At 40.4% G+C, this 25,346-nt stretch overlaps 1 protein-coding gene and 1 long non-coding RNA gene across 3 annotated transcripts in view; one reads left to right on the top strand and one right to left on the bottom strand.

Annotated features, from left to right (window-relative positions):
- LOC138802604 (uncharacterized) overlaps nucleotides 1–25,346 on the bottom strand; it is a 110,936-nt gene that overhangs the window by 67,693 nt on the left and 17,897 nt on the right. The gene's annotated exons all lie outside the window — the stretch shown is intronic.
- LOC138802601 (myosin-1B-like) lies at nucleotides 6,434–18,656 on the top strand. Its single transcript, XM_069986085.1, has 39 exons — nucleotides 6,434–6,483; nucleotides 8,194–8,406; nucleotides 8,494–8,637; nucleotides 8,882–9,038; nucleotides 9,134–9,161; nucleotides 9,252–9,366; nucleotides 9,518–9,610; nucleotides 9,705–9,768; nucleotides 9,853–9,951; nucleotides 10,094–10,197; nucleotides 10,290–10,428; nucleotides 10,526–10,644; nucleotides 10,737–10,886; nucleotides 10,970–11,140; nucleotides 11,225–11,531; nucleotides 11,625–11,695; nucleotides 11,814–11,901; nucleotides 12,062–12,179; nucleotides 12,309–12,432; nucleotides 12,520–12,656; nucleotides 12,741–12,996; nucleotides 13,076–13,318; nucleotides 13,403–13,579; nucleotides 13,672–13,817; nucleotides 13,915–14,005; nucleotides 14,090–14,479; nucleotides 14,560–14,686; nucleotides 14,947–15,065; nucleotides 15,167–15,363; nucleotides 15,465–15,648; nucleotides 15,738–15,903; nucleotides 16,040–16,164; nucleotides 16,454–16,762; nucleotides 17,268–17,471; nucleotides 17,557–17,853; nucleotides 17,939–18,043; nucleotides 18,128–18,223; nucleotides 18,318–18,452; nucleotides 18,541–18,656. Exons 2-39 carry the CDS (start codon nucleotides 8,206–8,208, stop codon nucleotides 18,556–18,558), a joined length of 5,814 nt encoding a protein of 1,937 aa, XP_069842186.1. The 5' UTR covers nucleotides 6,434–6,483; nucleotides 8,194–8,205; the 3' UTR covers nucleotides 18,559–18,656.

The raw sequence follows: 25,346 nt of genomic DNA, 5'->3' as shown, positions 1-25,346 counted from the left end.
CCTCCGTTACAAATTTTGGGGTGCTTTTTCTCCCCTTTTCCTAGTGAAATTGAGAAATTTCAAACTAAACAAACATGTTATTGGAAAAATTAAATTTTTTTCATTTTTACGGTCTAGTTTTGAATACTTTCCTCCAATACCTGTGGGGTCAAAATGCTCACCACACCCCAAGATGAATTCCTTGAGGGGTGTACTTTCCAAAATGGGGTGACTTTTGGGGGGGGTTCTATTCTGTAGACATTACAGGGGCACTGCAAACGCACCTGGCTCTCAGAAACTTCATGCACTGAAAATGCTAATTGGCGCTCCCTTCCTTCTGAGGCCCGCTGTGTGCCCACACAGTGGTTTATGCCCACATATGGGGTACCGTTCTACTCAGGAGTACCTGCAAAACATATATTGGGGTGAGTTTTCTCCCCTGTTCCTCGTGAAATTGAGAAATTTCAAACTAAACAAACATGTTATTGGAAAAATTCTATTTTTTCATTTTTACTGTCTTCTTTTGAATACTTTCCTCTAATACCTGTGGGGTCAAAATGGTCACCACACCCCAAGATGTATTCTTTGAGAGGTCCACTTGTCTAAATGGGGTGACTTTTGGAGGGGGGTTATTCTGCTGACACTACAGGGGCACTGCAAACGCACCTGGCGCTCAGAAACTTCTTCAGCAAAATCTGAACTGGAAATGCTAATTGGCGCTCCTTCCCTTCTGAGCCCCGCTGTGTGCCCATACAGTGGTTTATGCCCACGTATGGGGTACCATTGTACTCAGGAGAACCTGCGTTACAAAATTTGGGGTGCATTTTCTCTCATGTTTATTATGAAAATGAGATACTTTAATCTTAACAAATATATTATTGGAAAATTTCTATTTTCCATTTTTTTCCAGCCTAATTGTGAATACTTTCCTCCAGCCCCTGTAGGATTAAAATGCTCATTATACCCCTAGATTAATTCTTTCAGGTGTCTAGTTTCCAAAATGGGGTCACTTATGGGGGTTTCCAATATACAAGCCTCCTAAATCAACTTAAAAAAATAACTGGTCCCTAAAAAAATCAGTTTTGGAAATTTCATGAAAATTTGATAATTTGCGGATACATTTCTAAGCCCCGTAACACCCTAAAAAAGTGAAATATGTTTACGAAATGAAGGCAGAATAAAGAGGACATATTGATAATGTGACTTACTACCTAATTTTTGTCATGTGACTTTCTTTTTTTAGAAGCAAAGTATTTCAAAGTTCGTAAAGTGCAAAATTTTCAAATTTTTCATTATATTTTGATGTTTTTCACAAAAAACACGCAAGACAGTGACCAGATTTTGCCACTAACATAAAGTACCATATGTTACGAAAAAACAATCTCAGAATCGCTAGCATACGTTAAAGCATCACTGAGCTATAAGCGCATAAAGTGAGACAGGTCATATTTTGAAAAATGAGCCTGGTCATTAAGGCCCAAACAGGCTTGGTCCCTAAGGGGTTAAATGGCTGGCTTTTTTTAACTGTTTACACGTTATTTAATGTTGCACCTGTAAATTACAGGTTTTTTTCTTAAATAAATAAATTAATATAATTAATAGCCATTCCCCAATGGGTGTTAAGGGTGTATTTACAAAGTTAGGTTTTTATTTGCAATTATTAAAGCCAAAGCCAGGAGCAGGTTATAAATGGAGGACAGGTTATAAAGGAAAGACTGAGATTTCTCTTCTTTTCAAATCTTTTCCTGGTTTTGCTTTCAATAATTGCAATTAAAAACCTTAATGTGTGAACATACCATAAACAGGGCTGAAGCAATTTTGGTCAATTGTCACAAATTTTGGGAAAATCTGTAGCCAACAGCATGATGCCAGGATAGGGGTGCGGTCATTGACATGCTTGCAGTAGAGGTTTGTCCTTCGAAATATCTATTGATGCTGAGTTCCTTATATCTGAGGTTAGAAGATATTACATATTTTGCACTACTATTAAAGGAGTTGTCCGGAGAACAGAAACATGGCTGAAGCCTTCTGCTCCCCACTGCTAACTTTCATTTAGGGCAGGAGAATATACGCTAGCATGCATGGTCAAATAGCTGCACAGCATCTCCAGTATTGTGCAGACACGGTACAGCTACTGGACATTGCGCATGACAGCGTTTCCCCCGCACTCGATGATTGCAACTTAGCCCTGCTCGCCACATCTCAGAAAGGCCCCCCATATGAGACTTAGGGGCCTATTCCAAGGAGTGATAATCAGCCGAATCGGCCCAATTTGGCCGATTATTGCTCGGTGGAATAGAGAAAACGATGATCGTGTCATAGCGGTGCACAGCGGGTGACTGACGATTTAAGAAGCAGCATACATTACCTAGCAGGGCTTTTCCTCCGCTCCATCTTCCTACCCGGGTCCCGCGGCGCAGTATCAGCTTCGGTGCGGCCTGACTAAACTGTCAGACCGCTCAGCCAATCACTGGCCAGGACTGCCGCGGCCAGTGATTGGCTGAGCGGTCTGACAGCTCAGTCAGGCCGCATCGAAGCTGATGCTGCGCCGCGGGACCCGGGTAGGAAGATGGAGCGGAGAAGCCCTGCTAGGTAATGTATGCTGCAAGGGCTGCAAGGACATCGGTAACGATGTCCCTGCAGCCCTCACTAACGATTGTCGGGCTAAGGAATAGGCCCAGTAGATCGGCGCTCGTTTACATCGTTCATCGGGCCCTGCCCAGCCTGTGGAATAGGACCCTTAGCCCTGATGCCCACATGCATTTTTGCATTGGTATTAAAGGTCATTACAAGTTTTAATTCCACCTTGGCAAAACGGCCAGTCAAATAGTCAGATACAGTCAAATAAGAACAGAATAACAGTATAACTGAACAACAGCATTTGCCATTCTATAGTCATAAAGAAAATATGGCATCATGAATAGGGTACCATAATAAAATACCTAATGGATCGGTACAACTGACACTTGTATGAGGGCAATGAAGTTAGGCATGTGGGTGTCTAATGCAGGGTCAGTATGTTTTTATATTTTGAGGAACTTTCAAAAATAGTGTATCAAGTCCTTGTGGAGATAAAGTTAAATATGCTGTTATGCAGTGAGGCGGTCAACTCATTCATTGAATCTTCTCGACCTTTCGGTCCCAGTGAATCACAGAGGGAGGATCAGAGGATTTCTAGTGAGCTGGTACATAGCCATTGCCACATTTATCAAAGGTATCAGGAGGGATATGCAATAGACCTTCAAAGGGATATATTAGAACAGAAATCTGGAAGAGGAAGAAGGCAGGGGTTTTAGGGATCTTTTTCTTTGGGGGGGGGGGGGCTTAAGCAATAGGTGCATTTTTTTACATTCTTATTTGATATATGGGAAATGGGGGACAATTTACATTTTTATTATGGCATGGATTTATAGTTAAAAAAAAAAAACAAAAACATTTAAACACTCCCACGCCTGCTGCCTTTTAACTCGTTCCTCCCGATCCTCCCTGTGTGCTGTGAAAAGCTAAATCCAGTCCTGGGAAAATTGGAGAAGTTTCCCAGGACTGGATCCAGCTTTTCCCAGAACTAGGTGAGGTGCGGCATGGGGCGGCACTGAGTTAAAGGGCAGCTGGCTGATGAGCCGATTGCAGAGATAACAGAGCGCTTCACTTCGCTATTACTGTAAATACTATTATCTCTACTTATAGAAACCTCTGGACAGCCCATCTGGGCACAGCAGAAGCAGATGTTCTGATGGCAGTCTACATGCAGCCTGATCCTGCCAGCTCAGCCACACCTGGATATAATGGAGACTTATGCTACGTTTACACGGAACGATAATTCGCCCGATCGTACGATTAACGATGTCGAAGTAACAATGTGTTTTTCATAACGATCAGCGTTTAGACGGTACGATATATCGTCCGGAAAATTTGTTTTGCGATCGTTTTGCGATCTCACACATAGGGTAAATCGGTGAACGACTGTTTACACGGAACGCTCTGCAAATTTTTTGTGAACGATCGACGACGATTTGAGAACTTGTTGAAAGATCAAAAAGAACGATTTATCGCTCGTCGCTTGATCGTTCGCAGCGTTTACACGTACGATTATTGTCCGATTTCAATCATTATCATGCGAATTCGCACGATAATCGTTCCGTTAAACACAGCAATAGGGCTGTATTACATGGCTCGACATTTGCTGTTAGTGCTCGTTTACTGAACCTATTACAAAGCTCAATGATCATGCAGCAAGGGCTGCACAGATATTGTTGGTGATGTCCATGCAGCCCTTGCTGTGTATATGAAAATAATTAAGTTTTATTTAGCTGTTCGGGCTCCCTGGTGTCCCCCTGGCTTTTCCCTGCTCACCATAGCCACCACAGAAGCTTTTAAATCTATATGTGCAGTGACAGGCTACTTAACCAATCATGGGCCAAGATAGGACAGCGCCATGGCCAGTGATTAGCTTAATGGCCTGTCACTTCAGAGATGGCTTCAGAAGCTTCATCAACAGCTGTGGTGAGTGGGAAAAAAGCAGGACAGGGAGCATGGACAGGTAAGTAATAGTGTATTATTTTCTATATACTTTTATCAGCCACCCACCGCGGCACTTTTACATGGAGGAATGTGTGGACCGTGGAAGATATCTGCCCCATGTATTAGGACCCTTAGTGGTACATCTCTGCAGCATAAAGCCCTCCATGTCTAGCTGTGTCTGTGCTTACACAATTATTGCCCAAATCTATCGCCGCCCAAACTTTGCCAGATTATGCACATCGCCCTTACCACCACCCTTCTCTTATCCTTACCACTAGCCTGGCCCTTATCCTTACTATAAACCTGCCCCTACTGCTCCCCATGTTTATTAGAAACCTGCTCCTTGTGGCCCCCATCCTTATCACCAACCTATTTTCCTGCCCATAATTAAAACCAAACTGCACCTTTGCGCTTCCACACACATAATTCCTCTAAATCTGCCCTTCATGCCTCCCACCATTAACAAAAGGTAGGGTGATATCAATCTGTCACTGTCGGTTAGCAAACATTTTGTTTTGATCGGTCAAGTGCTGCGTGTTTTCCGATCAGGAGAACAATCGGGGAGAAGAACGCATGGCAGCGCATCCTCTTCCCACTCTCTGTAAGAAAAAAAAAGACGTGCTCCATAGACTTACATTATGAGTGTGTCTTCTCCCTGTTCGTTTTCCCGATCAGTATGGGTCTGAATCTGATCACACAGACTAGGACCAATCAAAACTTTTGACATTTCTCTAAGACAAGCAAAATGACAGTGACACTTTAAATTTGTCCTGTATAGGAAAAAGTATGTGATGTTCCTTTTATATATGCAGATTATCTGCCAAACATGCTGAATATTGTCTTGTGTTAAAGGCCCAGCAATTAGCAACTGGACATGTGTTCATCATCTGACTGTATAGATCGTGCAGCCCTGTAAATTGTCATTTGTCGGCAGCACAATCTCTCATTTAAACATGGTATGTACTGATAATAATAATGAAGAGCCACACGAAAGACACAGCAATTGTAATTCTACTGATCATTCCCAAAAAGTGGGGCATCTACATGGACATTTTAACAACCGCTGATTGATTTGTACATTATCGATGCTCCTTTTGGACGGTTGGCCCTTATATGCCAACCATTTGTATTTAGTAATAGGGCATAATTCCATCCCTTTAAATTTAGAGGTTTTCTCTATTAAATATTTTGTAAATGTATAGAATGCCAAGTTATACCATTATATTTGAGTGTATTCACTAACATTGGGGCAAATCTGTGTGTTTCCAAAGTGGAACATACACAAATAGAACATCATATTAAACATACAGTATCTTAGTAAATATATTTCAATGAAGAGTTGAATTAAGTAATATAAATGTTGGTAAATAAACTTTCACCAATATCCCCCTAATAAAGTTTGGAATTAAATTTATTTATATTCTGTGAAAAGTCTATGTGTCAAAGATATAATGTATATGCTTTACAAGGAAAGAGTTCCAGGGTATCCAGACCTCCTGTTGCATTATGTGAGTTATTTTTACTTGTCATGGATAGACTATTTGGGCTTGTTGCACTCTTAAGGAAATCCGAAGACACTGCCTTTTCTGCAAAGAGCTGAGTAGGCAGGTGGCTGGTCTATATAAGCAGACTAGAGGGTCTTCAGTTTGTCACATCTAAGTTGGTGGTAAGTGCTGTACACTATGTCATTGTGGTGGGGCATTCTTGATAAATTTGGTGGAGGAAAATACAGAGATACTTGACTATATAATTAATATTTTTTATATTTAACTATGTTATATTTAACTATATTTAACTACGATGTAGTGCTAATTATCAAACAGTTGTTTACATTTAGTGTTACATTTATTAGTATACTTTTATTATACTTGTTTTGCGTTCTTTCATAGCATGACACTGACTTTTAATCTCTGACTTTTAATCTAATTTCTCTAGAGGGGGGGACCACCAAAAGATTATTTTTCCATCGTCAGTCGTTAAAAGGTAAGTCACTGTACATCTTTGTGATTTGCTTTGAAATATGGCACTTGTACATTCAGTTGTTATAAGGCTGTCCATATACATTACATACCTGTTAGCTGGTTGCTTATGTAGCAACAGCTATCTCTACTGCCCCTTTTCCATAACTAACTCCTCTAGCAACAGCTTATTTCTTTCAGAACAAAAGGATAAGTTATGTTAAAATTTACCAATCTGTTGCTGGAGGAGTTACACGATCCAATAAACATTAGATTGTTTACCAATCTTGTTAAAATCAGCAGGTTCAAACTGTGTTGGCTAGCTTATGGCAGCTGCCAAAATAACCTCATCTATGAGTCTAGCCTTAGACAACCCACTAACATAAGAAACTTGTAGAGGCTAATCCTCTATTTGTGTCTCTTCTCTTCATAGAGAAGAGGGGTCCTATTTAGAGGACCCACCACCTCTGTCCATTATCTAGATATCACTTGGATTTCAATTAATACAGGGAATTTTATATATAGCATAACATCTAAAAGATCATGAACCCCCTTCAGGTCAACGCACATGATATAGAGACATGTGCCATAGGTAGCTCTTATGTAGCAACATCCTCTGTGTTGGACTGCATAGTAATCAAGATAATTTTTATTATATATGTGGGAGGGAATCCAAATACAACTGAAAGTATACAAAAACTACACAAACACATGAAGCATTTTTTTCCAGATTAGTTACATTGTTCAATTAATAATCCCTTTCAAAATAACAAATTATTATTATATTTATATAATATAAAAGTTTAATTTAATTATAGCATAAAAGTAACAACAGCATGGACGACTTTAGTATAAGGCATATGGGCAACTTAAGCTGTATAGGTAGATAAGTCCCTATGCCTTACTAATTTAGGTGGGTAATGGTGCGTTTACACAGACAGATTTATCTGATCTTTGAAGCCAAAACCAGGAGCAGACTATAAACAGGGATCAGGTCATAAAGGAAAGACTGGGATCTATCCTCTTTTTAAATCCATTCCTGGCTTTGGCTTCCAAAATCTGTCAGATAAATCTTTCTGTGTAAACGCACCCTAAGTGTAGAATGCCTGTAGAATGTGCAACTCACAGCTGCACATGGTCAGCCTAGCAAAGCAACTGTGTAAACTCAATTTATAGACAGCTCTCTTTAGATAGAGAATAGCTTGTAAACAGAACACATTACCTGAAAGCTTTGGATTGTCATAAAATACTGCAACATTACTGACTGGAGCATAATGATCCCTATTAGAGATGAGCGAACCTGGAGCATGCTCGAGTCGATCCGAACCCGAACTTTCGGCATTTGATTAGCGGTGGCTGCTGAACTAGGATAAAGGCTATGTGGAAATCATGGATATAGTCATTGGCTGTATCCATGTTTTCCAGACAACCTTAGAGCTTTATCCAAGTTCAGCAGCCCCAGCTAATCAAATGGTTCGAGTTCGGATCGACTTGAACCCGAACCCGGTTCGCTCATCTCTAGTCCCTATTAATGGGACCTGCCAGGATGGAGTTCAGTAAAGGACTAGACATGTAAAATAATGAAAAAAGTTGTACATTTCAAACACCTTAAAAGTTAGATATGTTCTCTATAAGTACTGATTTTACATTGCTTCGTAATTTTTAGTTATATTTTACTCATAAGTAAATCTAAAACATGTAATGAAAAAAATATAATATATATAAATTCTCGCAGAAACCAGCAACCATGGGTGACAGTGAGATGGCCGTTTTCGGCGATGCCGCCCAGTATCTCCGTAAAACAGACAAAGAAAGACTGGAGGCCCAGAACAAGCCCTTTGATGCCAAGAACACCTGCTATGTAGATGATCAAAAGGAACTCTACGTCAAAGGTTTAGTCACCGCTCGTGAAGATGGAAAAATCACTGTGAAGACTGATGATGGGAGGGTAACTATTATAATATATAAACTTTATCAATGAGATGACACATAAAGTAATCTTTGAGCATCACTAAACATATTGTCCTCTTTCTAGACTGTAACAGTAAAGGAAAGCCAAGTTTACCCTCAAAATCCTCCAAAGTTTGACAAAATTGAAGACATGGCCATGATGACTCACCTGAATGAGGCTTCTGTGCTTTATAACCTCAAAGAGCGTTATGCAGCCTGGATGATCTACGTAAGTCTAAAAGGTTCTGATTTCTATGGAGTTTAACAAAGATAAAAATTTTAGGAAATAATGTCTGTCTGTCAGACCTACAAATTAGTGAAAAATCTACACCACCATTTTATGGGGCTGTATTATTCCAAATAATTATATGAAACAGTTTAGATTAGTATAACAAAATTTATATTAGTTGAGGAACCTTGGGAACTGACATAGGGTAACAAATACTTAAAATATTGTTTTAAATGTATTACAGACCTATTCTGGGCTTTTCTGCGTCACTGTCAACCCCTACAAGTGGCTGCCAGTGTACGACCCTAAAGTGGTAGCCGGCTACAGAGGCAAGAAGCGTATGGAAGCCCCACCACACATCTTCTCCATCTCTGATAACGCCTATCAGTTTATGTTAACAGGTACACATTCAGTTGACAAATATTAACATTATAAAAATAGCTCCACTGGATATCTTATAATCTATATCTAAAACCTGATACCTTCTTTTTGACAGATCGTGAAAATCAGTCTGTCCTGATTACGTAAGTTACATAAATTACATATTTCTCAAAAATTAAATGTCTATAAAGTCTACATATTTATAATGTATCTGATCTCCTCTTTATCTCCAGTGGTGAATCTGGTGCTGGAAAGACTGTAAACACCAAGCGTGTCATCCAGTACTTTGCAACAATTGCAGCTCTGGGAGATTCAGGAAAGAAGAAGGAACCCAGCAACAGCATGCAGGTATGGATTACTTGGAAGCATCTCCTCTAGTCAAAGTTTCCTGTCCAGGAAAAGGCAAACCAGAAATATAACATATATTCAGAATTCTTTATGTCACATGCATTATCCACAGTGCAGAATAAAGAAGTCATTTACTGTTTACACTCTTTAGGGAAATCTGGAAGATCAAATTATCCAGGCTAACCCTCTGCTGGAAGCCTTCGGTAATGCCAAGACCGTGAGAAATGACAACTCCTCCCGTTTTGTAAGTATTATAGGTGCAATTTCACACATACATTTTATGCATTACAAAAAAAACTATTTATAAGCTTTCCAACTGTAAACATTATCTTGTTTAGGGTAAATTCATCAGAATCCACTTCGGAACCACAGGAAAACTGTCTTCCGCTGATATTGAAACATGTAAGAACTGAATTTTGCATGTTTCTCTTACGTATTTTGGCATATGACATGCACCGTAATGTCCCTTTCTTTATACAACTATAGATCTGCTGGAAAAGTCCAGAGTAACATTCCAGCTTTCAGCTGAAAGAAGCTACCACATCTTCTACCAGATCATGACAAACAAGAAACCAGAGGTTGTTGGTAAGTTTAGTTTTCGAAAGAGACTCCAAATCTGAAAGGACTTTAGATAGATCACAAATAGACCATAGATGTAATTAAGAAAATTCCTAGAACAAACATTGTGTCTTGTTCACTAACTTGGTTATGTTCTTATTGTATTTAGAGATGCTTCTTATCACCACCAACCCATATGACTACCCTTGGATCAGCCAGGGTGAAATCGTTGTGAAGAGTATTAATGATGAAGAGGAATTTATGGCTACAGATGTAAGTGTGTGGTACTTGAAAAACATATAGGGTTAGTGACTCACGATAAAGGTTAGTGACTGACGTACTCATAATGTATTATATTCTAACAGACCGCTATTGACATCCTGGGATTCACTCCAGAAGAGAAGGCTGGCATCTACAAAATGACTGGTGCTGTCATGCACAATGGTAACATGAAATTCAAGCAGAAGCAGAGAGAGGAACAGGCTGAACCAGATGGCACTGAAGGTTGGCACTTATTTTTAATATGCAATAGGATAACCGTGAAATGATCTCTTCTAATCATCTAATTACAATAACATGGTGCTATGTGTTCTAAATGCAGTTTCTGACAAAGTTGCATACTTGATGGGCTTGAACGCTGCTGACTTGCTAAAGGCTTTGTGCTATCCAAGAGTAAAAGTCGGTAATGAATTTGTCACCAAGGGACAGACTGTACCACAGGTACTTTAGGAAGAAACAATTTATAAAGGCATATAAAGGTGACAAATTTAATAAACCTGTTGGTATGAACACTGTTGTACTATCCACTTTAGGTATACAACTCCGTCGGTGCCCTCAGTAAGTCTGTCTTTGAGAAGTTGTTCTTGTGGATGGTCACACGTATTAACCAACAGCTGGACACCAAGCAGCCCAGACAGTTCTTCATTGGTGTGCTGGATATTGCTGGTTTTGAAATCTTTGATGTGAGTATTTAACCTATTCTGGCCTTATTACACTTCTGTCCATGCCAGATTGTAGTTTCTCATATAATTTTTCTCAATTACAGTTCAACAGCTTGGAACAGCTTTGCATCAACTTCACCAATGAGAAGCTGCAGCAGTTCTTCAACCACCACATGTTCGTCCTGGAACAAGAAGAATACAAGAAGGAAGGTATTGACTGGGAGTTCATTGACTTTGGTATGGACTTGGCTGCCTGCATTGAGCTCATTGAGAAGGTAAGCTTACAAGCCATTTCTTCTAGTCTGTATTAAAAATCTATGTTACTCAGGAGCTCAATAAAATTTCTTGTGTGCTTTTAGCCCATGGGCATCTTCTCCATCCTTGAAGAGGAGTGCATGTTCCCCAAGGCCACTGACACATCCTTCAAGAACAAGCTTTATGAACAGCATCTTGGCAAATGCAAGAACTTTGAGAAGCCCAAGCCCGGCAAAGGAAAGGCTGAAGCTCACTTCTCTCTGGTGCATTATGCTGGTACTGTGGATTACAACATCTCTGGCTGGCTGGACAAGAACAAGGATCCACTGAACGATTCTGTCATCCAACTCTACCAGAAGTCTTCTGTCAAACTGCTGGCCTTCTTGTATGCAAGCCACGGTCAAGCTGAGGGTAAGGAGCTGATTAATATGCCCTTTGTATTGACAGTATGTAGTTAGTTTGCTATATAAAGATGATCCCTAACACTTCTTTACTAATATTTAGCTGATGCTGGTGGCAAAAGTGGAAAGAAGAAGAAGGGAGGTTCCTTCCAGACTGTGTCCGCTCTCTTCAGAGTCAGTATAAAGAATTATATAACTTTGTAATTTCATATGTACATGATTTACTGTAATATAGGATCTTCATCAGACTTCTCAATTTACTGAATTGTGTATTATTTTGTGTTTGCTTCAGGAAAATTTGAACAAGCTGATGACCAACTTGAGAAGCACCCATCCTCACTTTGTGCGTTGTCTGATCCCTAATGAGACCAAGACTCCAGGTATTGATTTATATATTATATTTCAGTGTTAAAATAGAGGACATTAGCATTTAATGTAATTTTTTTCCAAAACAAAGTTTATTGAATATTAAAAAATTACAAATCCCTTAAGGGGAATTGTTTTATTGATGGAATTCTCAAATGAATTGTATGCTCTCAGGTATCATGGATAACTACTTGATCATCCACCAGTTGAGATGTAACGGTGTATTGGAAGGTATCAGAATTTGCAGAAAGGGATTCCCAAGCAGAATCCTCTATGCTGACTTTAAGCAACGGTAAGTTTAATTTTCTTCTGCCAAAATTCAGTATACACATAAGTGTAACCATTTATAGAATTCCACTTATCTTATATTATATCTTACAATATGATTTACTTGTTTTTTCCCTATTGCTTTTATTTTTAGTTACAAGGTACTGAATGCCAGTGCCATTCCCGATGGACAGTTCATTGACAGCAAGAAGGCATGTGAGAAACTCTTGGGCTCAATTGATGTTGATCACACACAATACAAATTTGGACACACTAAGGTATATAGCTAGTAACTGTCAAACATCATGGTCAATTTATCTCTTAGTATAACTATAATCTAAAGTGTTAACTTTTCATACCTAAAGGTGTTCTTCAAAGCTGGTCTCCTGGGTACCCTGGAAGAGATGAGAGATGAAAAGTTGGCCCAACTTATCACTCGCACTCAGGCTCTTTGCAGAGGTTTCCTGATGAGAATTGAGTTCAAGAAGATGACGGAGAGAAGGTATTTTTTTTTTTCAAAAGATATTGTTTTTCATTAATACTTGTGTATCTGTAAAACCTTACACAAAATGTTTTATTCAAAAAGGGAAGCCCTGTATGTCATCCAGTACAATGTCAGATCCTTCATGAATGTCAAACACTGGCCATGGATGAAACTGTACTTCAAGATCAAGCCACTTCTGCAGAGTGCCGAGACAGAAAAGGAGATGGCAAACATGAAGGAGGAGTTTGAGAAGACAAAGGAAGCTTTGACTAAGGCAGAAGCCGCGAAGAAACAGCTAGAAGAAAAACTGGTTGCCCTTGTCCAAGAAAAGAATGACTTGCTTCTTCAAGTCCAATCAGTAAGTATATTTGCATATATCCCTACATCCGATCACATCAAATAATTCAGCACGCTAATATGAATTTTAATTTCTGTAGGAATCTGAGACTCTGGCTGATTCTGAGGAAAGATGTGAAGGCCTCATCAAGAATAAGATCCAGTTGGAATCAAAGATCAAGGAAATCACTGAAAGACTTGAGGATGAAGAAGAAAGCAATGCTGAGCTCACTGCCAAAAAGAGGAAATTAGAGGATGAATGCTCTGAGTTGAAGAAAGATATCGATGACTTGGAACTTACCCTGGCTAAAGTTGAAAAGGAAAAGCATGCCACAGAAAACAAGGTAAAGTCAACAATTAGAATGGACTTGCTTTTCAATTTATTCACATAATATGTTTGTAAGCTGATAAGTGTTTGCTAATTTCAGGTTAAAAACCTTACTGAAGAACTGGCAACTCTTGATGAAAATATCTCCAAAATCACCAAAGAGAAGAAGGCTCTCCAAGAAGCTCACCAGCAAACTCTTGATGACCTCCAGGCTGAGGAAGACAAAGTCAGCTCTTTGACAAAAGCCAAGACAAAGCTGGAACAACAAGTAGATGATGTAAGTAGTTGTAAAGTATTTCATTTATATCAATACACAATTTGGATGAATGCCATTATACAGCAATTAAATTACATTTTCTACTCATGTAGCTGGAAGGTTCTCTTGAACAAGAAAAGAAACTCCGTCTTGACCTTGAGAGAGCTAAGAGAAAGCTTGAAGGTGACCTCAAACTATCTCAGGAAACAGTCCTGGATCTTGAAAATGATAAGCAGCAAGCCGAGGAAAAACTTAAAAAGTGTGTAGTTAATGTTCTATATACTTAATGTTCTTTTTATGCAAAAAGTCTTTACATAAAAATTATATTTATAATGTGCCATCTTTTTACTTCATAGGAAAGACTTTGAACTTAGCCAGCTGCAAGGAAAGATTGAGGATGAACAATCCCTGGGAGCACAGCTGCAGAAGAAGATCAAGGAACTGCAGGTAAAGCCCCAAAAAACAAGATTACTATATAATGTCATAAATCAAGGATTTTATAACATATTATCACTAACTGCTGCTTTCTAGGCTCGTATTGAAGAACTTGAAGAAGAAATTGAAGCTGAACGCGCTGCTCGCGCCAAGGTTGAGAAGCAAAGAGCTGATCTTTCTAGAGAACTGGAAGAAATCAGTGAAAGACTTGAAGAAGCTGGAGGTGCCACATCCGCCCAGATTGAGATGAATAAGAAGCGTGAAGCTGAGTTTCAGAAAGTTAGACGTGATCTGGAAGAAGCCACCCTTCAACATGAAGCTACAGCTGCTGCCCTGCGCAAGAAGCATGCCGACAGCGTTGCTGAACTTGGTGAACAGATTGACAACCTCCAGCGCGTGAAGCAGAAACTGGAGAAGGAGAAGAGTGAACTGAAGATGGAAGTTGATGATCTTGCCAGCAACCTGGAGAGCATCTCTAAAGCTAAGGTAAAGCCATTTCCTAAATGATCTGTATAAATATCCTTGTGTTATGATAAAATTTCTTACTTTAATGTTTATGTTTGTAGGCCAACCTTGAGAAGATCAACCGTGTTGTTGAAGACCAACTCAGTGAAGTGAAGTCTAAGGATGATGAACACCAGCGTGTGATCAATGACCTTTCAGCTCAAAGAGCTCGTTTCCAGACAGAGAATGGTAAGTTTTCTGTTTACACATCATTTAAAAGAGAAAGCATTTAATTTTTGTATGTGGTCATCAGTCAATTAATATAATGGTATTGAGAAGAATGATACTTTGTATCAGTTTAAAAAATATATAACCCTGCTAAAACAAAGAAGTGATTAATATTTAAATTTAACACAAATGCAGGAGATAATCTCATAAAATAAGAAATAGACAGCTATATTCTGAAAATAAAACCCACAAAATTTTAAATTGCTCTTTTCATATGCTAGGTGAGCTGTCCCGTCAACTTGAGGAGAAGGAAGCTCTGATTTCTCAGCTCTCCAGAGGAAAGCAGGGATTCACCCAACAGGTGGAGGAGCTTAAGAGACAACTTGAAGAGGAAGTAAAGGTATTCGGATAACCTTATTTAAACTTATTTAAAAGTTTATTACTGCACAAACATTTGAAGAAACAATGTTTTAACATGCAAAATTTCTGCATATATTTTAGGCTAAGAATGCCCTTGCCCATGCTCTTCAATCTTCCCGTCACGACAACGACTTGCTCCGTGAGCAATATGAAGAGGAACAAGAAGCCAAGGCTGAATTTCAACGTACTTTGTCCAAAGCTAATGGAGAAGTTGCCCAGTGGAGGACCAAATATGAAACTGATGCCATTCAGCGCACAGAGGAGCTTGAAGAGGCCAAGTAAGTTCAAAGACCATAATTGTCATCACAATAAAAAAAAAATCTAAGTACATTTTTAAATACAGACAACAACTCATTTGACACATTCAATGTATTTATAGGAAGAAGCTGGCTCAGCGCCTACAGGATGCTGAGGAGCAGGTAGAGGCTGTGAACTCCAAGTGTGCCTCCTTGGAAAAGACCAAGCAGAGGCTGCAGGCTGAGGTGGAGGACCTTATGGTTGACGTGGAGAGAGCAAACGGTGCAGCAGCTGCTCTTGACAAAAAGCAGAGGAACTTTGATAAGGTAGAATTGCCAACCCCCCAGTGCAATAATGTTTGAATTCAGCTGATGTCCAGGCACACAGACTATATTCTATGAAATCATTTTTTAAGGTCCTAGTTGAATGGAAGCAGAAGTATGAAGAGGGACAGGCTGAGCTTGAGGCAGCTCAGAAGGAAGCCCGCAGCGTCAGCACAGAAATCTTCAAGCTGAAGAATGCTTATGAAGAAGCCCTGGAACAGGTTGAGACTCTGAAACGTGAAAACAAGAACTTGCAACGTATGTTTATTCCTCTATTTCTTTTCACTTAAACTTATTAAACAGTTCATTTACATTAAGACTTAACATAATTTGACTAAACAATTTGCTTTATCAAGGCTATGTAATGTTCATATTTGTCTTTTCTGGTTTTTAGAGGAGATCTCAGATCTGACTGAACAGATTGGTGAGGGTGGAAAATCTATCAATGAGTTAGAAAAGGCCAAGAAACAGATTGAGCAGGAAAAGAGTGATCTGCAGGCCGCTCTGGAGGAAGCTGAGGTATGTTGCTTTAAATTTAACCTCACAGTTAAATTAAACCTCACAGTTTGTGAAGATATATAATGAAGATTTTTAATGGAGCTGATTTACTAAGACAGTATGGTTGTCAAGAACCCTACACCCTAGGGTTTTAGGTTCACAAACCGACAGATACATAACAGTAAACTGGCAGGCAAATAGACATAAAAACGACTCTTTTCCGACAGAAGCAAATAGTAAAAAATAAAAAAAAAACTCCAATGTATCACTAATATTTATTTACTTTACAATGTCTTAATTTACTTTTAAGGGATCATTGGAACATGAAGAAGCCAAGATCCTTCGCGTCCAGCTTGAGCTTAACCAGATTAAATCCGAGGTGGACAGGAAGGTAGCAGAGAAAGATGAGGAAATTGAACAGCTGAAGAGAAACAGCCAGAGAGCAATTGACACAATACAGAGCACACTAGACTCTGAAATCAGAAGCAGAAATGATGCTCTCAGACTGAAGAAGAAGATGGAAGGAGACTTGAATGAACTTGAAATCCAACTCAGCCATGCTAACCGCCAGGCTGCAGAAGCACAGAAACAACTGAGAAATGTGCAAGCACAACTGAAGGTATGCCAAACACAATTCCCAATAACTGAGCTCTGCCTAATGATGCATGTATGATACCAACCTCTAGTATGTATAACCACTATCTTTACTGTTAATGTCTTTGGGGGACATGTATCAAGCTGCGTATTTTATTTTTTCGGCGGAAATTGCGTCGGGTACGCCAGGGGGCGGGGGGAAGGTGTGGAGGGGGCGGAAGGGGGGGCGCGGACTCAAAATCTGCACGATTCATCTTTAGTTTCGCTACAAAATATGCAGGAAAACTACTCCAGCTCTAAGCTGGCGTAGGTGTCCTGCCGTGCGCAGCGGCGCGCACAGGATTTATGTAGAGGCAGTCCGCCTCTACATAAATCTCTGTAGTGCTGGAGCTGCGGGGACATTTTTAAGTCTGGCGCAGAAAACGTCGGACTTAATTAATGTCCCCCTTTGTCTCTAAATGTTTTGTGAAAATAGAATTGTGACAAGGTCATTACATAGTTCAATCATTTTTTTAAATACTTTTTAACAGGATGCTCAATTGCAATTGGACGATGCCCTGAGAGGACAGGAAGATCTGAAGGAACAGGTTGCCGTCATTGAACGTAGAAACAATTTGCAGCAGGCTGAAATTGAAGAGTCTAGGTCTGCTCTGGAACAAACTGAAAGATCTCGCAAGATTGCAGAACAGGAACTTCTGGATTCCAGTGAACGTCTTCAGCTTCTGCACTCTCAGGTAAGATCTCCTGTTAAGCTGCAAGAAGATAAAAAAACATTCATATAGACCATGTGCAATATCAAAATGATATTTTCTCCATCAGAACACCAGCCTGATCAACAGCAAGAAGAAGCTTGAAAGTGACATTGCCCAGCTCCAGAATGAAGTTGAGGAATCAGTTCAGGAAGCAAGAAATGCTGAGGAGAAAGCCAAGAAGGCCATCACAGATGCTGCTCTTATGGCAGAGGAGCTGAAGAAGGAGCAGGACACTAGCGCTCACTTGGAAAGAATGAAGAAGAACCTTGAACAGACAGTGAAGGACCTGCAGCACCGTCTGGATGAAGCTGAACAGCTGGCACTGAAGGGTGGCAAGAAGCAGCTCCAGAAATTGGAAACCAGAGTGAGTACATTTCTTGGTCTTCAGAAAAATGCTTAAAGAATTAAAAAGAGCAAAACTGATATCCTTATGCTATTGCAATCCTTAGGTCCGTGAGCTGGAAAATGAGCTGGACAATGAACAGAAACGTGGCGTTGAAGCAATCAAAGGTGTTCGCAAATACGAGAGGAGAGTGAAGGAACTGACCTACCAGGTAAAATTACATTTCAGACAAAAAGTTTTAATTTATGAAGTTGAATTGCTGAAATATTAAAATTTTTTGGTCTTTCTTTGACAGACTGAGGAAGACAGGAAGAACGTCCTCAGACTTCAGGATCTGGTCGATAAGCTGCAGCTGAAGGTTAAGGCCTACAAGAGACAGGCTGAGGAATCTGTAAGTAGAATCTAATTGTTAAAAAAAACAATAATTGGTTAGAAACAAATAAAAAGGTATACAATCTCTGATTATTGTGTGCTTCTATTTCCAGGAGGAACAGGCCAATGCTCACCTGGGCCGCTTCAGGAAGGTTCAGCATGAACTTGAGGAGGCTGAGGAGAGAGCCGACATTGCTGAGTCCCAAGTGAACAAGCTGAGGGCCAAGAGCCGTGACATCAGTGGAAAGGTAAAATTTTTTTATCTATTACCCTATATGACATGAGAATTTTTATGAACAATATACAACTAACATATTTTATTTTATTTACTTGCAGAAGGAAGGCCAGGAATAAAAAGCACAAATGGCTAAAGATTGAGGAAATCTTAAGTCACCCCTCACCCTTCCTCATTAATTTATTTTCTAAATAAACTTCACATCTGAGCTTTCCAATACGGTGTCATGCTGTATAATTACATATTATGGTTTTACATCTTGCATGTACTAATTTAATTGTCAATATGTGCAAAGGTATTGTTCAGGGAGCAGATTATGGCTGAAGCCCTACGGTGCTCACCTGTGAGTCCTCATATATCCCAATCATCATGTGTGGTTATAACCACATCCGCACGCAATGTTCAATACCAGCTTAATGTCGCAGAAGTTTCGGTATATATGCCTGCCCCCTCCGTGACGTGGTTCACAGAAACTTAAGCCATCTTCTGTCTCATAGAAAACCTCTCCTGCTCTGGACAGTTTCTGTCTCGGCCAGAGATGTCAGTAGAGAGCACTGTGTCAGACTAATAATAAAACATTTCCAGCATGACATACAGCAGCTGATAAGTATGAGAAGACTTGAGATTTTTTAATAGAAGTAAAATACAAATCTATATAACTTTCCAACACCAGTTGATTTGTAAGAAAAAGATTTTCGCTGGACAACCCCTTTAATACTGTCCTATCAATTAGCATTGGATAAAGGGAGTAAATTTGAGCTATGTGATATTCAGGTTTCTATATCAACTGTCGGTTGACAAAGGGGTTGGGCATGATATAATTTGACTACCCAACCCCTTCATTCTCAAGAGAGATAAGCTGCAGCCACAGCATTCTTGCTGCAGCTTCCTCCTCTCCCCATATAGAATACAGGAACATTTATGTTTATGGGAGGACGGATGAAATAACTGTTGGTAGAACTATTGTTTGACGGACAGTTATTACTCAGCCAGTCACTGTCCAGGACTACCACGGCCAGTGATTGGCTAAGCAGCCTGTCAGTTCAGAGACCCACTCTGAAGCTACAAAGGTGGCTACGGCAAGCGAGTAGAAGGCAGAAGAACACTGAGAGTATGGAGGGGTAATGTATATGATATTTTACACAATCGCCAACCATTGGCTGCATGATTTTAGGTGAGGACCAAAAGACACAATCAGCCGATGATCACTGATGATTGGCTGATTGTTGTCTCTATTACATGGAGCAATAATCTGATTATTGCTCTATTTAATAGGGTCCTAAGTCTCAGGTGAAGAGATGTTAGAGACGAGTGACTTCATGCACAATTTCAATGATATTGAACCATTTGTGCATTCTTATCAGAGTTCATTCAGACATGTGATATCTTTATTCATTTTAAGGGGAGAAACATTAAGTATCAACTGTGGACAAATGACAAGTGCATGCAAGACTTTGCATTAAAGTGGCTCAAAGCGATCTCTACCACTTAAGACGATCTCTACCGCTATATGGTTTCATGGTTTCAAATTTTATGCATTTACATTCGTTCCCAATGTTACACTGCTAGCTTCTCCTGACACTTGTTCCCAATGCTATTGTTCTCTAAGTAGTGGTGATTTTGTTGTTATACACTACTTGTCTCTCCCGGCTGAAATATGTATTTTGTGAATGGCTGATAAGTGCATTCTGTTTCTATCTAGTGGTAATTTTTGAGCTATACACCGCGAATACTAACTATGCTCCCAATACAAATTGGTTTCCTCAATCATATGGAGATTACTGCAGGTCTCCCCATACTGGCTCGGTGCTAAGTTAAAATTACTCACCCATGTCCACTGACATGTGTTGGTAGATACATGAGAGATCGCGGAAGAGATTGCCTAAAGCCATTTTATTGCAAAGTCTTGCATGCACTTGCATGGAGTTGATCCACTATGCCCCCCTCCCCTTCAAAAATGAATAAAGGTATCACACCTGTTTAAAGTCTGAAAATAACGTGTAAATGATCAAGTACAGTTGAAACTGTAAATAAAGTCACCCAGGCTGGGACATGTGAAGCTAACATGTCTCAGCCTGAGAGTTACCCACAATCTCTAACAACCCTGTGATACACGTTCCAAAAATACTAGAATAATACAGTGTTAGGCCATGTTCACACAATGTATGTTTTACATAAATCACCTCCGTTGTTGCAATTTGCAACAACAGCCGTGATTTATGCAAAACATACATTGCATTAGAATAAATGGAATCCCGGCAGGAGCGTATACGAATAGTATACACTCCGCCCGGGATTCCATCCGGCCGCACGAAAAAACTGACATGTCATTCTTCTGCGACCGCTATTCATTGAATAGCAGCCGCAGAAGACACGTCAGTTCACACAATGGAGCGAGTGGCTCCGGCCGCACGCTCCATTGTGTGCAGCAGTGAATTGGGATGAGGGCACACATGGGTGTGCCTGGATCTCAATTCATCAGAACTGAAGATCATCCGGCCAGTACTACAGTACCAGCCGGGATGATCTTCTCTGACACCGGCCGTTCTGTGACCCAGCCTGTGTCTTACGCCATGTGAGCATGGTCTTATTTTAAAATATTGTTTTGTTGCCCTATATCACAAATTGTTATCATTAGATATCATTAGATATTAATAAAAGTTAAAGTTTAATTCATACAGCCACTGGGGAAAGTTAGGTACATTATATGAGGAGCTACAACTCCTTATTTCTGTAAATCAGAGTTACATTCATGGTCTAACCTAAAAGATTTACAGGCTGGGCTCAGCACTAGAAGCTGAGCCATGACAGTCAATCAAGACGAAAAAGTTATCCTTTAGAATTACTCCCATCTTTTATCATTTTTTTTTGTACTGCAATGTGAACAGAGGGTAAGATTGGTGGACACATGGTTCCCAAGTCTGACAATGCACATTCCCCTTCGTATTTTTTGTGCTAACAATGGAACAAAATCCAGCAGAAAGATGGAAGCATTTTCAAGTGTTATGAGGGAATCCATTCTGGGTTTGGCCCAAACATATGGAAAGGAACATGGACCTAATGTAGATTACAGCTAAGTTTGGTTATAATTAGAGATGAGCGAACCTCGAGCATGCGAGTCCATCCGAACCCGAACTTTCAGCATTTGAATAGCGGTGGCTGCTTAAGTTGGATAAAGCCCTAAGGCTATGTGGAAATCATGGATATAGTCATTGGCTGTGTCCATGTTTTCCAGACAACTTTAGAGCTTTATCCAACTTCAGCAGCCCCAGCTAATCAAATGCCGATCATTCGGGTTTGGATGGACTCGAACCCGATTCGCTCATCTCTAGTTATAATCAGTGACAGCGGGGAAAATAAAGTGCTGGAAGCTTTAAATACATTCAACTAGTTATTGATAAAATACATTTGTCCTTATTTTGTTTGATTGTAATTCTTTTGTATACCTATGATTATTTTATGCTAAAATAAGCACATAATTAAATAATCAAAAGATGAACAGCTTGGACAAAATCTGACTAGCAGGGAGTCTGTGCCATTGAACTGACCTTAAGAAAAAGCTTTTCACACATGAACCAGTGCATGACCCTAATGCCCTAGTGTCACACAGAGAAGCACTAAGCTCCCAACCAGTTGTCTCACTAGTGTGAAAAGGACATCATGGGGAGAATTATTAATACTGCCTTTATTTTTGTCAGCATAAAACTTGACAAGACAGACAGATGCATCAAATTTAGCATAGTGGTGCACTTTGGGGGATTAACAAAACTAAATGCAATTTCTGGTTCAATTTACATGCCTTCTGCTAAATTTAATATATGACACATTATACACTTAGTGCTTCAATATACAGTGCCTACAAAAAGAGACTTAGCTCACAGAGATAGGGCATTGTTTAGTGAAGAGTGTGCATGGCGTAAAATGGGCAACCATGGACCAGTTAAGTAACCAAATTGTGGTATAATGAACTAATTTAGTGCTTCTTGTTCGGGGATTCATCAAAACTGGGGTATCTGTAGGTTAGTCTAACATAAATCCTCGCCCTATGTCCCACGCCAGATGTATTGAGAGGCGCACCCCTCAATATGGTGACAGCTGTGTGGCAGTCGTAGAAATCTACACCAACCCCCTCAGTGCCTTGCCATGCCCCCCTGCCTGTCTATCAGGCAGACAAGGCATATGCTGGAAAAAAGTTGCAAATTTCTGCTGACTGGGATAAATCTTTACCCCTGTGTTAGCCGGCCTAATTTTACGTTAAAGGAGAAGTCCGGCCAAAATTAATTTTTGATATGTTGTTACTTATGAAAAGTTATACAAATTTCTAATGTACATTAATTATGGGAAATGCACATATACTGCTATTTCCCTTAATTTAGTAGATCAGGAAGTGTTAGAAATATCTCTGAAGAAGTGACGTCACGACCCAGGGTGTAATTCCTATGGAGTGTCCAGCAGGGGGCGCTCTCTATATAGAAGTCTATGGGACTTTATTGTTTCTATGGGTTTCTATGTAATGTAATGTAATGTAGTGTACAGTGCTTTATTGAATGAATACATCTATGGAATACTTTGGGGAGCAAGTGTCCTTGCTCCCCAAAGTATTGCATAAATGTATTCATTCAATACATTCAATAGACAGTAAGCCCGCCGATCCGCCGCATTCCCGCCGATCCGCCACACGCTGATCCGCCGCATTCCCGCCGATCCGGACCATATACATTGAACTACAGCTCCCATCATCTGCTTCTAGTATGAATAGGTGATGGGAGCTGTAGCTGGGTAAGGGATATGACATGCCGCCGGGCGCAGGGGGGAGCCGCTCAGTACACAGGAGCGCTCCCCCCTCCTCCTCCTCCTCCTTCCGGGATAACTTCCGCCTATACCAATGCTGACTCCCTGCCTGGCCGCCGCTCTCCGCTCACATATACCGGCTCCCGGCATCAGCGCGGACACCAGGATGCATCGGGAGCCGGTATGTATGGGGGGGAGAGCGGAGAGCGGCGGCCAGGCAGGGAGTCAGCATTGGTATAGGCGGAAGTTATCCCGGAAGGAGGAGGAGGAGGGGGGAGCGCTCCTGTGTACTGAGCGGCTCCCCCCTGCGCCCGGCGGCATGTCATATCCCTTACCCAGCTACAGCTCCCATCACCTATTCATACTAGAAGCAGATGATGGGAGCTGTAGTTCAATGTATATGGTCCGGATCGGCGGGAATGCGGCGGATCAGCGTGTGGCGGAAATTCGGCGGAAATTCGGCGGAAATGCGGCGGATCGGCGGGCTTACTGTGTATTGAATGAATACATTTATGCAATACTTTGGGGAGCAAGGACACTTGCTCCCCAAAGTATTCCATAGATGTATTCATTCAATAAAGCACTGTACACTACATTACATTACATTACATTACATAGAAACCCATAGAAACAATAAAGTCCCATAGACTTCTATATAGAGAGCGCCCCCTGCTGGACACTCCATAGGAATTACACCCTGGGTCGTGACGTCACTTCTTCAGAGATATTTCTAACACTTCCTGATCTACTAAATTAAGGGAAATAGCAGTATATGTGCATTTCCCATAATTAATGTACATTAGAAATTTGTATAACTTTTCATAAGTAACAACATATCAAAAATTAATTTTGGCCGGACTTCTCCTTTAAATGTAAGGGCCCATTTATGTGGCCCGATGTATGTATATAACACAATCAACTACATAAGACCTCATTTGAAGAGACTTTACATTTGAACATTTAACAACACATCACTATTAAAAAATCACATTAAAACCTTGTTAAATGCAGGAAGCAGAACAACACATTAAATGGCAAGAGGGTACGTGGCAGTATTCAATATATATATATGTGGAATGTGGTGGACAAAAAGATAAATTGAAAGCAAAGTCAAATCCAATAGGGTCAGAAAAACCTCCACTCCACCACGAGGTACTGTAGGGCGCAGATTCAAGTCCAATGTAACCCTCAGACGATAATAAATGATTTAGCAATTAAAATGCAACACAACGCGTTTCCAAACCGCTCTGGTTTCTTTTTCAAGGGTCATCTGCCAAGTGTCAAATCCAATAGGGAGCACAGGTAATAAGCACTACTATTGTCAGGATAGGGGGTAGGGACAAGACACGACAGTGAGCCCTAATGCTGAACGCACCAACTGTCCCTACCTACTTGCCCCAAACGGCCTTCGGCGGCCGTGGACAACCACGAAGACGTTTCCTGTACTAGATACATGCACACAGAACAAGACAAACAAACAAACAAACACAATAGCGGATAGTCAAACAAGCAAGGTCAGAACCAAATGGGCAGCGTAGTACAAAATCAGGTTACAATTGAATAGTCAAAAAGTCAAGCCAGAGGTCATGTAACTAAGTCGAGCAAGCAGAGGGAGTAGGCAGGAGGGAGGGAGGAGCGCAGGAATAGACAGGGGGAGCTAGGACCAGGGTATGAAACCTAATATCCAGTGTTGGGTGACTGCCTTAGCGTTCTTTTATGCTGACCAAGAGCCTGGTCCGGATCCCCATAGGACTGGCGCTCTGATCTTCCAGGTTCCAGATAGGCAGAGAAACCAGTCAGTCTAAAGACCTACTCAGCTGCATAAATCAAGTCTCCCAGTGATCAGTTTAACTCCCGTATTGCCAGGAAGCTGAGAAGAAAGCGGGTGTGGCACATAAAAGTAAAAACAGACCCAGTTCACACCAGGTTACTGTACAAGCCTGACAACTATGTATAGGAAAAGAATGGACTGTTTATAATAAACTGGAATCCACCCAAAGCAGATAATGACCCCCCCCAAAAAAAAAATGCCTTTCAAAATAAAGAGATATATCTGTATACAAATGTTACAAACTATACTACAGCATCAATCCATTAGCCAACTCACTCAACACTG

This window comes from Dendropsophus ebraccatus, chromosome 10 (genome assembly GCF_027789765.1).
Source record: "Dendropsophus ebraccatus isolate aDenEbr1 chromosome 10, aDenEbr1.pat, whole genome shotgun sequence".
Lineage (NCBI taxonomy): Eukaryota > Metazoa > Chordata > Amphibia > Anura > Hylidae > Dendropsophus > Dendropsophus ebraccatus.
Note: the sequence above shows the minus strand (reverse complement) of the source record. Positions and strands in the feature narration are given on the sequence as shown.